This window comes from Apiospora aurea (assembly GCF_038362705.1).
Source record: "Apiospora aurea strain CBS 24483 chromosome Unknown utg000003l_segment0_segment0, whole genome shotgun sequence".
NCBI lineage: Eukaryota > Fungi > Ascomycota > Sordariomycetes > Amphisphaeriales > Apiosporaceae > Apiospora > Apiospora aurea.
In genome coordinates this window covers 1,838,403-1,851,723 of record NW_027117390.1, presented here as the reverse complement: position 1 = coordinate 1,851,723, position 13,321 = coordinate 1,838,403, and the positions used below count along the sequence as shown (strand labels likewise).

General features: G+C 53.0%; 5 protein-coding genes across 5 annotated transcripts; 2 read left to right on the top strand and 3 right to left on the bottom strand.

Moving 5' to 3' along the window:
- Positions 1 to 1,971: 1,971 nt before the first annotated feature.
- Positions 1,972 to 2,738, bottom strand: PG986_004427 (trafficking protein particle complex subunit 3; the record flags this gene model as incomplete). The annotated part of the gene is made up of 3 exons (XM_066840649.1): positions 1,972 to 2,283; positions 2,353 to 2,575; positions 2,704 to 2,738. 3 exons carry the CDS (start codon positions 2,736 to 2,738, stop codon positions 1,972 to 1,974), a joined length of 570 nt encoding a protein of 189 aa, XP_066703276.1.
- A 621-nt stretch (positions 2,739 to 3,359) lies between these two features.
- On the top strand, positions 3,360 to 4,537 carry PG986_004426 (uncharacterized protein; the record flags this gene model as incomplete). Its single annotated transcript, XM_066840648.1, has 3 exons — positions 3,360 to 3,497; positions 3,553 to 4,435; positions 4,488 to 4,537. The coding sequence occupies 3 exons, from the start codon at positions 3,360 to 3,362 to the stop codon at positions 4,535 to 4,537; spliced, it is 1,071 nt and encodes a 356-aa protein (XP_066703275.1).
- A 48-nt stretch (positions 4,538 to 4,585) lies between these two features.
- Positions 4,586 to 4,882, bottom strand: PG986_004425 (uncharacterized protein; the record flags this gene model as incomplete). The annotated part of the gene is made up of 1 exon (XM_066840647.1): positions 4,586 to 4,882. One exon carries the CDS (start codon positions 4,880 to 4,882, stop codon positions 4,586 to 4,588), a length of 297 nt encoding a protein of 98 aa, XP_066703274.1.
- A 2,374-nt stretch (positions 4,883 to 7,256) lies between these two features.
- PG986_004424 (uncharacterized protein) lies at positions 7,257 to 8,804 on the top strand (the record flags this gene model as incomplete). Its single annotated transcript, XM_066840646.1, has 4 exons — positions 7,257 to 8,038; positions 8,081 to 8,121; positions 8,170 to 8,477; positions 8,538 to 8,804. The coding sequence occupies 4 exons, from the start codon at positions 7,257 to 7,259 to the stop codon at positions 8,802 to 8,804; spliced, it is 1,398 nt and encodes a 465-aa protein (XP_066703273.1).
- A 3,648-nt stretch (positions 8,805 to 12,452) lies between these two features.
- PG986_004423 (zinc finger protein gis2 protein) lies at positions 12,453 to 13,295 on the bottom strand (the record flags this gene model as incomplete). The annotated part of the gene is made up of 2 exons (XM_066840645.1): positions 12,453 to 13,123; positions 13,190 to 13,295. The coding sequence occupies 2 exons, from the start codon at positions 13,293 to 13,295 to the stop codon at positions 12,453 to 12,455; spliced, it is 777 nt and encodes a 258-aa protein (XP_066703272.1).
- Between the last annotated feature and the right edge of the window lie 26 nt (positions 13,296 to 13,321).

Here is a 13,321-nt window from a genome sequence, read left to right as displayed (position 1 = left end):
TATCATTTCTCTGCGCCGTAAGTCGTTCCATGGCAGACGGGCAGATATGACTTAATCTAATAGATGCCGGTGGCCACAGGTGTTATTGCATACTACATCATGCATCATGCTGGTGGGCAAAGAGAGATGATCGCTAAGATTTGGAGCTATGATGTGCAAGTTGCGGCGTCTGGAACATCTCCAAATCCGCTGGGCAGGCAAAGTCATGCCCATCCTTCCATGTGCGATGAGTTCATAGGTCACGTAGGACTATGGGTACGGTAGCAATTGCCCGTAATACTAGGAGAACATGGCAGTGAACATTGGTGGCCGTCAACATCCGGATAGGCAGACATGCGAAAACCAACACCATTTGTCGTGCTGGTAGCGGACGGGATCCAGACAATCACGTTTGTCCTCCAACATTAAAGTCCGTCTTACATCCCCGATGTCAGCGTGTCAGCCGACCACAACGATTCTGCAGCTTCAGGCTCCTACGTACGATCCGCATATGCACAAACAGTACGCTGGGTTTCTGAGCCAGCCACACGAGCTTGCAGCACGTGCATGTATGTGTCAACGTCAGTGGTTTCTTTTACCGAATGAGGCTGGAACAGAGAGAGAGAGTGAGTGAGTGAGATAGATGCCAACACTCACGACCAAGTAGCCGGCGCATGAAGCATGGTACCCCACACAATTTTGGCGATTGCTTCCGCTCCCTTTATTAGATCATGCCATCAAATGTCACGATATATGCAATAATAAAGTGGGAGCATCCATCGGGTTCTGGGGATCGACACGCGCCGTGCTGGCGGCCCACCACCCACTTAACGTTAAAGGTTGTGTGTTTCCCAGTTTCCCAGTTTCCCAGCAGGAAATCGGACTTGGTATTGAACCCCCTCCCGGTTTTTCTCAGGGTCCTTTGGGGAAATATGATCTTCAACCATTGGGGTAAACAGTCGAGACATTCAGGTAGTGTGTTTCAATAGTCTCATTTCGTATATCACTATTTTTTTTCTTCAACTCCAATTGACGACGACATACACATGCATGTAGTCAATCGATCGTATGGAGAGGAACCCAATTGCAGCAGCCCATCCTACTGTAGTGGCCTGACTAATAACCCCGATGTGATAACAATGATGATGTGCATGCAGCGCAAATCTGACAAGCCCCCAGTTCAGCCTTAACCAGCCTGGCGTATCACCAACGCAGGTACCATGCATCTTAAATCGGCCTTCACATTCGAGGAGAACCCCCAGCAACACTTACTGATAGCCATATCTATCTACCTGTGCTGCCTAATCTGGCAGGAGTCGGATTAAGCTGCGTCAGGGGTCCATCCGTCCATGCTACAGGCAATCAATCTCTTCTGCAAGATCCCGCCAGGTGCTGAAGGGCAGAAGTGGACATGACGGGGACGGGGATCGGCAGGAAGCGGCGCGTACCGCTAAACAGAACTACCGATGTCGCGGGAAGGCTGAGCTGGAGCAGATCCAAACCTATGCACTAACAATAGGGTAATAAGTCAATTCTAGGTATCAAGGGAACGCCACACAACTCAATCAGGCCGAGACGTAGTGCCTTTGGCACGTTAAGCCTTAATTATCGAGCGCAAATAGTGGTGAGGTATTCAAATGCTTATCAAGACGACAGTCGCCTGATTACCACCGTTTGAGGGACGCCCGTCTGAACAGGACTATCGGCCGCATGCATCTGCAATTCGGGACGAACCCACGATGCGTTTTGCGAAGGGTATATGCAGCAGATATCCACAGCTTGAAAACCCCCTCCCTGGTCTAGCATTGCCTCCGTTCCCTCCGCATTCAGATTGCACCTCTCGGCATGCCAAAAACGCCAACGCTTCAGGTTCGTGTGTTGACGCGTCGTACTCCCTCATTACCAATATGACCGACTCTTCGCCAAGGGGTCTCCAATTGAGCGAAAGTCGAACAAACGCCATTTCCCAAACCGTTCTATGATTTATTCTGCCTAGTCATCTTCCGGAGGAAGCTCGTCCTCGATATAACGGATCAAGCTTATCCGCATTTCGGTGGTGTCGTTGCCCCGCAGCACGTCGCTGATGAAATGGGCCTCGACCTGCATTTGCACCATTTCCAGGGCGCCACGCAGCACGCCGCAGAATATGTTGGAATACCAGAGCTCGTCTTGTGCTCGTCCGTCGTCAGGGAGCTCCACGAAGTCGGCTAGCGGGTTTTCCTCGAATACTAGCGAGAACTGCTTGCCGTCTCCTGTCCAGTTCGTGATAGTGGGGGTGATGTTGAGAAAGATCTTGAAGCCAACCTAGATATAGAAAAGTGACCCGAGTAAGCTACTGGCCTCGCAGACCTCGCATTTTCATACCAAACTGACCTTGGCAATCATCTCGGCGGTCTCGCGGAAGTTGGAACACCGTCGCATTGTGTTGGATTTGGCGAGATAATCTTCGATGAGGCGTAGGCCGATATTGTAGCCCATTCGGTCCAATTGCTTGTTGACCTCAACGTAGTCGCTCTCGAAGTCCTTGCATAGTTGCGCAACAATGGTACCGTATGTGAGAGTCACTAACTCGGCGTTGACCTTATCGATGCGGCCTCTGTGTTTCGTGTGTTAGGCGAATGGCGGTTATATTCGATGAATCCAGCCGGCGACTTACTTCCAAATTCTAGATGAGAGTACACAATCAGTACATGGTCCAAGGGTTGAGGGTTCCCGTTTGCTTACTCTTCGCCCACTCGGGCTGCCTTGTTTGCGGACATGCTCGCGCGACGAGCTTATAGAAGCTGAAGCGCTATCTCATTGATGGATGAAAGAGAAAGAACTACAGGCTTTTGTAGAACCAGGCAAGTTGGCGTCGTTAAGATCAAGAAACAGAGGATGCGCGCGTGTTCCCGATGTTGGACCATTCAATGGCGTACTGTACACTCAGGTGTAGTGGCAGTAACTGAAAGCGGTGAGGGCCGGAATCGTGGGGGCCCCTCTCCGTAACCAAGCTCACTTACATAATCTGTCGGTGGTCGGTGATCCTAAGTACCGTGCTCAGGTACATCCCACTTCGGTCGGTTGAGGAATATCTCACTCACCGACAAGTTTTCTTTGCGACAGCGGGAGCTACGAGCCTAGGTACATTTTGAAGCTGAGGTGCGAGAGAGAGCTCAGCAAGTTGCTGTTTGCAATCGCCCAGACTACGACCTACCGCCGCGCGTTAACACCAAAACGACGGCCTACCCGACGACAGGAAAAGCATACGACGCGTCGAAACACGTCCAAAAAATATCAGTCTTTGCCAGGCGTCTCTTTCGTCGCGACTTTTCGCCGTCATATCAACCAACCTTCACCTCGACTCATCAATCGCCAAATCATAAGTAACGTCTAGCAATATGTCCGAGAAGCGCCCCCGTCGCCCGTCGGATGACCCTGGCGGTGCTGGTCAACTCGTGGCGAAGAGGCAGAACTTGGGAACAACCACAACCCTCGCCCGCAGAGATGGGTCTGCTGCCGGAACATTAATCCAAGCTGTATGTGGAAGTACTCGACACAACCGACAGCGTTGATGCTAATCTGATTGAAAAGGCGCCGCGCACTAGCAATCTCGAGGGGCCGTTGATGGAGCTTACAGGTCACGAAGGAGAGGTTTTTGCAGCAAAGTTCGATCCCCGAGGTCACCTCCTTGCTTCGGGCTCCATGGACAGAAACATCATGCTCTGGAGGGCCGGCGGCGACTGCGAAAACTACGGCATGCTCAGCGGACACAAAGGAGCTGTGCTGGACCTGCAATGGTCGCGCGATTCGGAAATCCTCTTCTCAGCCTCGGCCGATATGCATCTGGCGAGCTGGGATTTGACATCGGGCCAAAGGATACGTCGCTATGTGGGACACGAAGAGATAATCAACAGTTTGGATATCAGCAGCCGAGGAGAGGAGTTGCTGATCAGCGGCAGTGATGATGGAACAATAGGCATCTGGGATCCTCGGACGAAGAATGCCGCCGATTATATCGAGACTGATTTCCCCATCACCGCGGTAGCAGTTTCGGAAGCCGGAAACGAGATCTACTCGGGTGGTATTGACAACGACATCAAGGTTTGGGACGTGCGGAAAAAGGCCGTCGTATACTCCATGCTCGGCCACAACGACACGGTCACAAGTTTGAGGGTATCCCCTGACGGCCAGTCCCTCCTATCTTTCTCGCATGACTCAACGGCCCGGACCTGGGACATTCGACCATTCGCGCCCACGGAACGTCATCTTCGAACATTCGACGGCGCTCAGGTTGGTATTGAGAAGAACCTGATGAAGGCCAGTTGGGATAAGAGTGGCAAAAAGATTGCTGCTGGTGCCGGCGACGGCACCGTGGTGATCTGGGGCAGTGATACAGGCAAACTGCTCTACAAGCTTCCCGGTCACAAGGGTACGGTGAACTGTGCCGAGTTCATCACCAACGATGAGCCACTCAGTAAGAATCCCGCAACCTTTCGTAATTGGACGTTTTGCTAACGATCTTGCAGTTCTCTCGGCCTCCTCAGATCGAAGATTGCTCTTGGGTGAATTACGATGAACTAGCCTGATGTATTAACCACTGGAATTGCCAGTCATGGTATTTTCTTCACTCAGAGGCCTGGAATCGCTCATAAGGCCATAGAGGGTAATCTAGGCGACTTCCTCCAGCACGCGCAGACGCCGTGCCAGCCAAGTAAGGGTCGGATGTCTCGTCGGATCTAGACATGCCGGGGCCTATCTTCATCGAAGCGCCCTCGATGCAACGTAATACACCATCATTAACAGGTGGGAATCTAAGCAACTCTTCGCTGGGTTTGTGATCACATGGTGAGGGAATGAGATAAGCTCGAGACGGAGCATCTCGTGTGGAATGACCAAGTAAAAGGGCGGACCAGCGGAGCATTGTCCTCAAGGTATAGAATGGGGAGGATGGAGAGATGCGTGGAGCTCATATTGGCTCTATAGGTGATCCGTCTTGGGGCTCGGGCAGTATTTACCACGCAGTAGCAGAAGGCAGACTTACAGTAGATACCCCATGTGGCTTCTGCACCGGAGGCTGGGTGGAAGACCGAATTTTAAGATTCTGAAACTGCCATACTTGGCTGCTGGAAACACGACTAGAAGGTCCGTGGCGATATGTTTCTCGGGCTCCAGGACAAGGACGATTGTTGAATCCGAATCGATCCGGGGCCCATCGTTTTGCTTGCGTTTTTATGTAGAATTCTACGATAGGCGGCGCATGGCGAGATGGGGTTGAGAGGAGCTGAGCTATGTTTAGTTTAGATCATCTGTTCTTTCTTTGTCTGTCGCAGGTAATGGGTTTCCCGGCGTTTGCCCTCGTTAGCACCAACGTTATTCAACGTCAGGTTGATATACTAATACTGCCTAATCGTAGTTGTCGTAGCGCCTAATCTGTGCCCCTGGCTCCTAGATTGCTACCTCGTATGCAATCCGGCAACTCTTCGCTCGCTCGCCCTTCGCCCTCTCGTCGGCCGCCTGCCTGGCTGTGGCCGTCGCTAAAGTGGCAGGCGAGGCGGGCGAGCTATGAACTGTACCTGGCATAGCGCACGCAACCACCCACTGGCAGATTGGGCCACCCTGCCACACCCATGTCGGTCCTCAGCCCAAATCAGAGCGGCCGAGTCGAAACGCGGATGCCGCCAACGCCCCCTGCAGCCAGTCTCATAACCAGCTCCATCCGTCACAGATTGGCTCCGTTCGCTACCAAGACCCTTCTAATTGGTTACCGAACACGATTTCCTACATCATCGACGACCCCCTTTTTTTTTTTTCTCGCACTCCTGGTCCTCCTGGTCCCCCTGGTCCTGCTGGTCCTCTCCCCCCCCTGTACAAGCTTTCACGTCTCACAGCCGTCAGCCCACTCCCTGTTCGTTCTACTTGCTCCCGCATGCGGAATGGATGGCCCTGAGCAAAAGCCCAGAGGGCCCAATTCAATAACGCCCGAGACGCGGGCCAGCCATGCTTGGGCTTTTACGCAACAACCCCAGATTTGACGCACTCTTGTTCCTGTTGCTTCGCCCGAGTGCTGGTCCATGGTCCGGAAAGTGGCACATCATCGCGCAATGGCGTAAGCCGCAAAACGACAAGTTGCCAAGGTCCAAGTTCCCTCCTCTGTCGAGAAGCACTGGTCCCGGGTTGTTCCTCCCACAACCTTTTTTCCTGCCTAAACTACATGCATTCGATGTTTAGTCCTGATACAACATCCACACTTTGATCCTGTACAACATTTCTCTCTTTCGTCGTGAAGTACTCTTGTAATACTGGCACAGTCTCATTGCCAACTACCTACCTAACTGGTTGCCTCCGCCCCCGACCTTGGCGTTTCCTGTCCCTCTTTTTATTTTCTCTCGTCAAGCCCGTCGCCCTCGTTTCCGACTTCTTGGCCCTTGCCGGCCTGCCGTTTCTTTCGTTTCTGCCCGCTCAAGCCCTCCCAGATTGGCAGGCACCCTGTGACCTGAGAGAAGTCCCACAGTCGTTACACACCACCGCACAACCAGTTATTATTATACCTACTCACCTTCTCCATACGCGCACACACGCATACTTCCTTTTCACACTCGCTTCTACTTTCCCACCTTTTGGTTGGTTGTGTGTGCGTTGTGAACCTTGCATCGCCGGCCGGCTCTGGGAGCTCCCTGATTGCAACTCAACAACTCTAATCTTCTTTTCTTCTTTTCTTACTTTCCTCCTTTCCCGTGGGATCGATAGGCTCGTAACGCGTGTGTGTGACCGAGAGCCTTCCTTTCGTTTCGACTTATCTTCTTTCTCTCATCTCGACTGGCTCGATTTTCGCTCTTGGGATCAAGCCACACACTACCCACCCCTTGCCCGGTTCTAAGACAATTCATCTGCACTTCCGGCGAGGCGAGCTGCAGGAACCCGTCACTTCTCGACGCTATCTGGCTTGAGACCAGAATTGGTTCGCTGAGAGCCCTCGACTTTGAAACACCAAGGGCGACCCGATATACTACATCCGATTCATCTGTAACCTACAAACCGCGTCTTGTTATTGTTGTCGTTCCCATCGCCTCTACGCATCCTGGTTAACTCCGGCGGTCCACTCGCTCATCGCCCGGTACTGCGAATCTCTCTGTCTTCCTTCGGCATCTCCACACGGCATACATACGACTCGAGCAGCCTCTGAAAAAGGACGCTGCAAGTAGTTTGACGGGTTTTTGGGAGCATGCCGATTCGGACTCCCAGCTGACACTTGTACTGATTATACCGAGAGGCCCAGGCCATTTGGTAACGGCAACATGGTTCTCCCCGGATCCAACATGTTCCGCCGCGGGGCGTCGACACGGGCAGGAGATGTGGAGGAGCAACGGGAAGGCGCGCCAGAAATGATCGAAGGCGGCCAAAGCCCGACGGCGACGACGAGGACACGGCGGTTATCTCTACGACTCCCACAGTTTTCCAACGGCAGGCGGACGGGCAACACTAATGCGGCCAATGGTGGTGGCCAAGAGCCTCCGAGGGCACATACCGACGGCATCCAGCCCGGCGAGGTCGAAAGTCCCAAGTCGCCGAATTTCAATATCAACCTCACGAACATGCCCTCGACGCGCTTGCACCTACCGAACCTTGCCCGCACCTGGACGAGGGGCTCGTCCGGCCCACCAACCCGACCCTCCTCTCTGCATGAGGCCGAACAAAGGGGTGGAGGCGGAGGTGGAGACAACCCCAGACCATCGATGCAGTCAGAACGGCCCCGGCCGACGACGCAGGAACAACAGGGCCAGCAGCCCGACCGGTTACCTGTCATCGAAGAGCCCCAGCCCGCCCGTACGCGCCAAAGTGAAGAAGGCCAGAGCAGTTTCATGCAGCGCTTCCGAGGCGCGGACCCGGCAGAGATGCACCTCGCGGATATGGCGAATCGGGGTCGACAACGGACACGGCGTTGTGATCGATCAGACGGGTCGGCCTCTGATCGGGATGGCGGTCCTGCGACAGGAGGACGTCGACCCCCAGTCATTTTCTCTTTTGCTTCCCCTGGATCAAGAGCCGGCGCGTCCGGAACCAAGTTCTACGCTGCTTTGTATCAGGAATGCTCCTAATCCTGACATTGTCTGTCTGTAAGTTTATACTCATCCCTCCCGCCTGCTAGCTATACTAGTGGGGGTACCTATTATGATGTAGCTCAGCACGTGCTAACGTGATTCCTACTAGACCTGGCGCTGAGCCTCACCAAGAACATCAACAACAGCGAGTTCACCATCTTGCTGATCCTCATCATCCTGGCCACGACCATCTTCTTCTGCCACGGGCTCATTAAGTTGTGCTTGTTCGTCATGCGGCCGAGGACGGCCGAGGAGCAGGAGCGCGCCCGGTTACCCAACATGTTCCACCCCGGCGGCTACGCCATCCCGCAGCGTCCCATCCGGGTCGTCCTCGCGCGCGACGAAGAGGCCGCTGGCCTGGAGAGCGAGACGAACAAACTGCAGCCCCCGGCCTACGGTCTATGGAGGGAGAGCGTGGTACGTATCTGATTTGGTTCTCTGTTCTCCATCTCGTAGCTAACAGGTGACTCTTTCTAGCGCGTCGACCCTAACCGTATATACTGGGCCCGCAACGAGCAGTCGCCGCCTCCCACTAGCAGCAGCGGGCGCGAAACAGAGGGAGAAGAGAGAAGCGAGCGAGACCCGGTCAGGCCCGCCACCGCGCGGCCGCCTTCGTACTCGTCCGAGGACGGCGTCGCGTACGTGGTGGAGGCGCGGCCACGTTCCATGGCACCGCTGACGGACGTTCCTCTGCCGCCTCAACCCGCCGAGACCCAAACGATGCCGCATCGACCCGCTTGGTGAGAAGTGAGGTGAACGAAATGAGATTCAGTTGGTATCCATACCGTTTTTCTTTGTGCTCAGTCCTGAAATGGGAGGAGTCGAGAAGACGGGGATTGTATAACATAGTCAGTCAGTGAGGTGGAAGCAGAGGGTCATGATGTTACTGATAGTGCTTGCCTTGCTTGCGGAGGACCGATTGGTCTGTGTAAAGAGTGTTGTTGTTTTACATGGTCTTCCTATAACTTCACACTGCCTGTCCCTCCTTGGCTTTTCTCACATTTGTCTTTTTGTTTTGTTTTTGTCTGTTACTAGCATCGGCGCTGGCGGAGTCCTTTCTTAAAAAAAAGAAGTGGCCATGGATGAATGGGTGTAGCAATACAGATACAAGTATTGGGGGAAACTGATGTACAATAGACCGACCCTCTGGTGGCAAAGTCGGGTTCGGTTAATATGGAATAAACTACCTGAGAAGAAAGGACATGCTATTGATCGTGTACCTATTGACTGGTGAAGTGAAACAGTAACGTCGTAGGCTAGCATTGATGGTTCGGTCACGCCAACTCGTGAGAGGCACGCCAGCAAGACTCCGGGATTGGAGCATACTTGTCTGTTGGGAAGTGGGCAGAGAATACTTCGTACGGTCTACAAGGTGTCTAGTTAAGGGTTGAGGGTTACGTTGGCATCGAAAAGTGAAACCCTCAGGTTGATAGATCATAGATGCAAGTGTTACATAGTGTTGCAATTCAGGTACGGTAAAGTCCGCGAAGTACTATTCTACTGTTTGCATCTGGCACCACTGTGATGGAGTGTCTAGAAAGCAAAGGAACTGGGTGTATTGGTCCGCACATTGCCGTCAGCCTTTCCTGTTGTTTCTAGTTGATCGCCGTACACATGGCCCATGGTGGTTGTTGTTAAGCTCAACGGTTGCAGGTAGATGCTGGTCATGTAGCCTAGGGTTCCTTACAGGTAACAGGCATGGTAAGGTATATGGCCATCCATGCTGACCTGACTCGATGATTGGTTGTCGTTATATATATACCTGATCTTGTCAGCAGCCATGGCAATGGTAAAGACAGATGTCGCACATATCTATGCAATCCCATTCACACACATTGGAGACTGGGAGACGGTCTGATGGTATGGAGGATGGAAACCAGGCCCATGAATAATTTTGATTGAAAACCACTAGAGGACCAAGAGGAAAGTCCTTCCCGTCCCTTGACGGGAGTAACAATAAGTATTCCGACAAGAAGCCGTCCTGTCCTTTGGGTCGCAGTCGGCTTTGACAAAAGGGGGCAAACCAAACGACAAATCAAGCTCTCGAACGCGAACTTTGACTTGGGGGCGCATGCGGCCGTCAATGACTACCCAGATAAACGCGCTGTCATTCGAAGAAAGTTCATGTTTACCGCGTGAAAGAGTGTGCTTGTGAAATTCCGAGAGGAAAAAGCCGTGTGTAATTCCCGTCATATTACCACAAGCCAGTTTCCCTATCCCTGCTGCACCCACTGGGTATTGAACGGGGGAGATGGAAAATGGTCAAAGAGTTTTTACTCGCATTTCACCAAGGAACGGTGAAAGGTCCGAAAGGGCCTTAATGGCATATGTCTTTTCCCTTGAACGCACATTCACACATCTCTTTAATCCTCTTCTCCCAGGAAACGAATCAAGACACTAAGAAGCCGAGCAAGGTCACTTAGCTTCGGCACACCATGAGAAGGCTTCCATGGAATGTGGTACCAATAACTACCCTCAAGAGTCGCCAACGTATTCTAGCTTTGCTTCGATCGCATAGTTCATATGGAACCTTAGGTTTTGGCTGGGACTGTGTGGTCGTTACCACGCTCGAATACATGAAGCCCTGTCCTGTCTTTGATGGAGCAACTGTTACCCCTAACACGCTTTCTTCTAAGCAAAGCCATGACAGGCGCGCATGCACGCAGGTCTGAATCGGACTTGATTTGAATTAGGCATTTTTACATTATACATCTACCGCAGGCTACCTAAGATATCTTATGCAAGGCTTGGCGCCTAACAGTTACTGTGTGATGCGTGACGTCTTGTTACGAGACGACAAGTATAGTGTGAGAGATGTTTTAGCATTGTCAACGATGAATGGGAATGGCCAAGCAAACGATAGGTACGTCCACCGACAGCCCCAATTCAGTCTCTACGTCATTCAAAGACCCTTGGCATATCATCACGCGGCAGCACACATCAAGAGTACTTACCGATATATCATGTACTTGACGGAGAGTCATTGAGAGAGAACACTGGGCGGTGTCTAATGGAAACCTGTATGCATGTAGGGCTATGTCAGCAAACCGATCAGAAGAAGTTGGTGTGCTTTTGTAGACAAGCCAAAATAAATGCGCCAATGCTCAGAGACTGTGTAACATGGTTGAAGTTCTCGGTTTTCGCTGCCGGTGAGCAGCTCCTGATCTAGAGCTAAAGAGTATCATCATGTATGGCGGTTTTGGATGCCCACTGGGCAGAGCCAAAGAGACAAGAAAGGGAAAGAAGAAGAGGCCAAGAGAAAGATATGCGCTTACCTGAGCAGTGAAACTGGCCGAACTCCCAACCCCTTCTGTCAGGCGACCTATGTGGTTAGCAAGGGCGCCGAGCCGGCGCAAGCTGTCTTGGAAAGCTCGAGTCGCTCGATGCCCCCGTCCGCAGGTGAATTGGGTCGTTGCGAGAATGAGAGCACCATATCGAAGGAAAGCTCGAGAGAATTGGGCACCTCAAGGCTTCCATCGTGCAACAACATTGCTTGTTCTTCTCAGACTACTTCTCTACCCACTAGCGCTCCCCTCAACCGCCACCGTTCTTGATGCAGCCATCTCGTGACCATGCACTGCATCCTCTCCCCTGTGAACTGCAACATCCAGTCTTTCCCCATCTCTCGATCCACAGCATGTCAATCGTCTGTCGTGTTTGTCGTCCGATTCGTGAAGAGAAAGAGTCTTGCCTTTCGATGAAGCAAAGGAAATAAACGGCGTATGTGTAGGTGATGGATCCAATGCTGAGTCAAACCGAGGTAGTGACTTTGGTCCTTCGGGTATAGCCCTGCCGTTGGTGATACAAGTACTGTCGCCACATGTAGTGATCAGCCACCTTCCATCCATGGAATTAACCATTGGACGTGTCAGCGCTCTGGCCAATAAACAGAGCTCAATTGCATGGAATGAGACATGCTTTTGATTGATCCCAGGCGCCGTGAGTTGCTCGTATGGCCCAAGCCAGGTGTGTGGTTAAACGTCGTGAAGGTCGTAGGAAATAATGGGTGGTTCCGCTAAGGGTCATGTAGGGCAAAAAAAGAAGTTGTTAGAGACTTGTGCTCCAGAACGACGCCGAGGAGCGGCGAATGAAGCAATGATCCCGGCATGGTGATGTTGCTACCAAGAAATCCAGAGCCACGAAAGATGAGTAAGTCCGTACTCATAGTCGATCGAGCCCAATCCGTAATTAGGAAATGTGATAAGAGTAAGGAAAATTGTGTTATGCGTTTCGAGAAAGCCGTGTTTGATGAGCAAGTCATGCTGGCTTCCGAGCGCCAGAGCCGGCGTTGTTGATTCGTATCGTCGTCAGCATTCTCTCCAACTGCAACCATCCTGACTTTTACAAACTGCAGGTCAAGCCACACGGACTATGGTTCCGCGCAGGGTGGCTTTAAGCAACAGGAGGGATGGGTGCCGCGCTGGTCATATCAACATCGGGAACACCGGGGACACCACCGGGGACGCCAGGTACACCGACACCGGGGACGCCGGGGACACCAGGAACTCCACCAGGGACACCAGGGACGCCGCCAGGCACTCCTACGGGAACGCCCGGGACGCCAGACATGTCACCAGCGGCAGCCTTCTGAGGGCAATCGCGAGAGATGTGACCAGCCTCACCACACTGGTAGCAGGTCTTGCCAGCAGTGTTCAGAGGTCCGCCGTTGGGGGCTGTGCAGTCCCGCGAGATGTGTCCGAGCTTGCCACAGGCATAGCACTTCATGGCCTGAGCCTGGCAATCCCGAGCAAAGTGGTTGGGACCGCCGCACTTGTAGCAGGTGGCAGCCCGAGGACCGGCGAAACCACCACGGCCGCCGAAGCCACCTCCGTAGGCTCCACGCCCAACGGGAGGACCTCCACGGCCCATGTTGACGCCGGCAGGGTTAGGGCACGCGCGAGCCAAGTGACCCGGCTGGCCGCAGTTGTAGCAGCGGCCGCTGGTTCCGGCGCCGCTCAAGCGCAGGGTAGGGCAGTCGGCCTGAACATGGCCAAGGCCCTGGCAGTGATAGCACTGCTTAGCCTCGGTGGTGCGAGGCAGGGGGCACTGGTTGGACTCGTGACCTGGTGTCCAGTCAGTAAAAAGCCGTGGTATATGTTTGACAGCAGAGCTGCTGGTGCTTCTCTTACCTGGCTGCTTGCAGTTGTAGCAAAGGCGCTCGGCCGAAGAGCAAACCTCGGCATAGTGGCCAACGTTGCCACACTTGTAGCAAGCCCGACGCGACAGAGACGACATTGCGACGAGTTTATGAGTCTGTATAG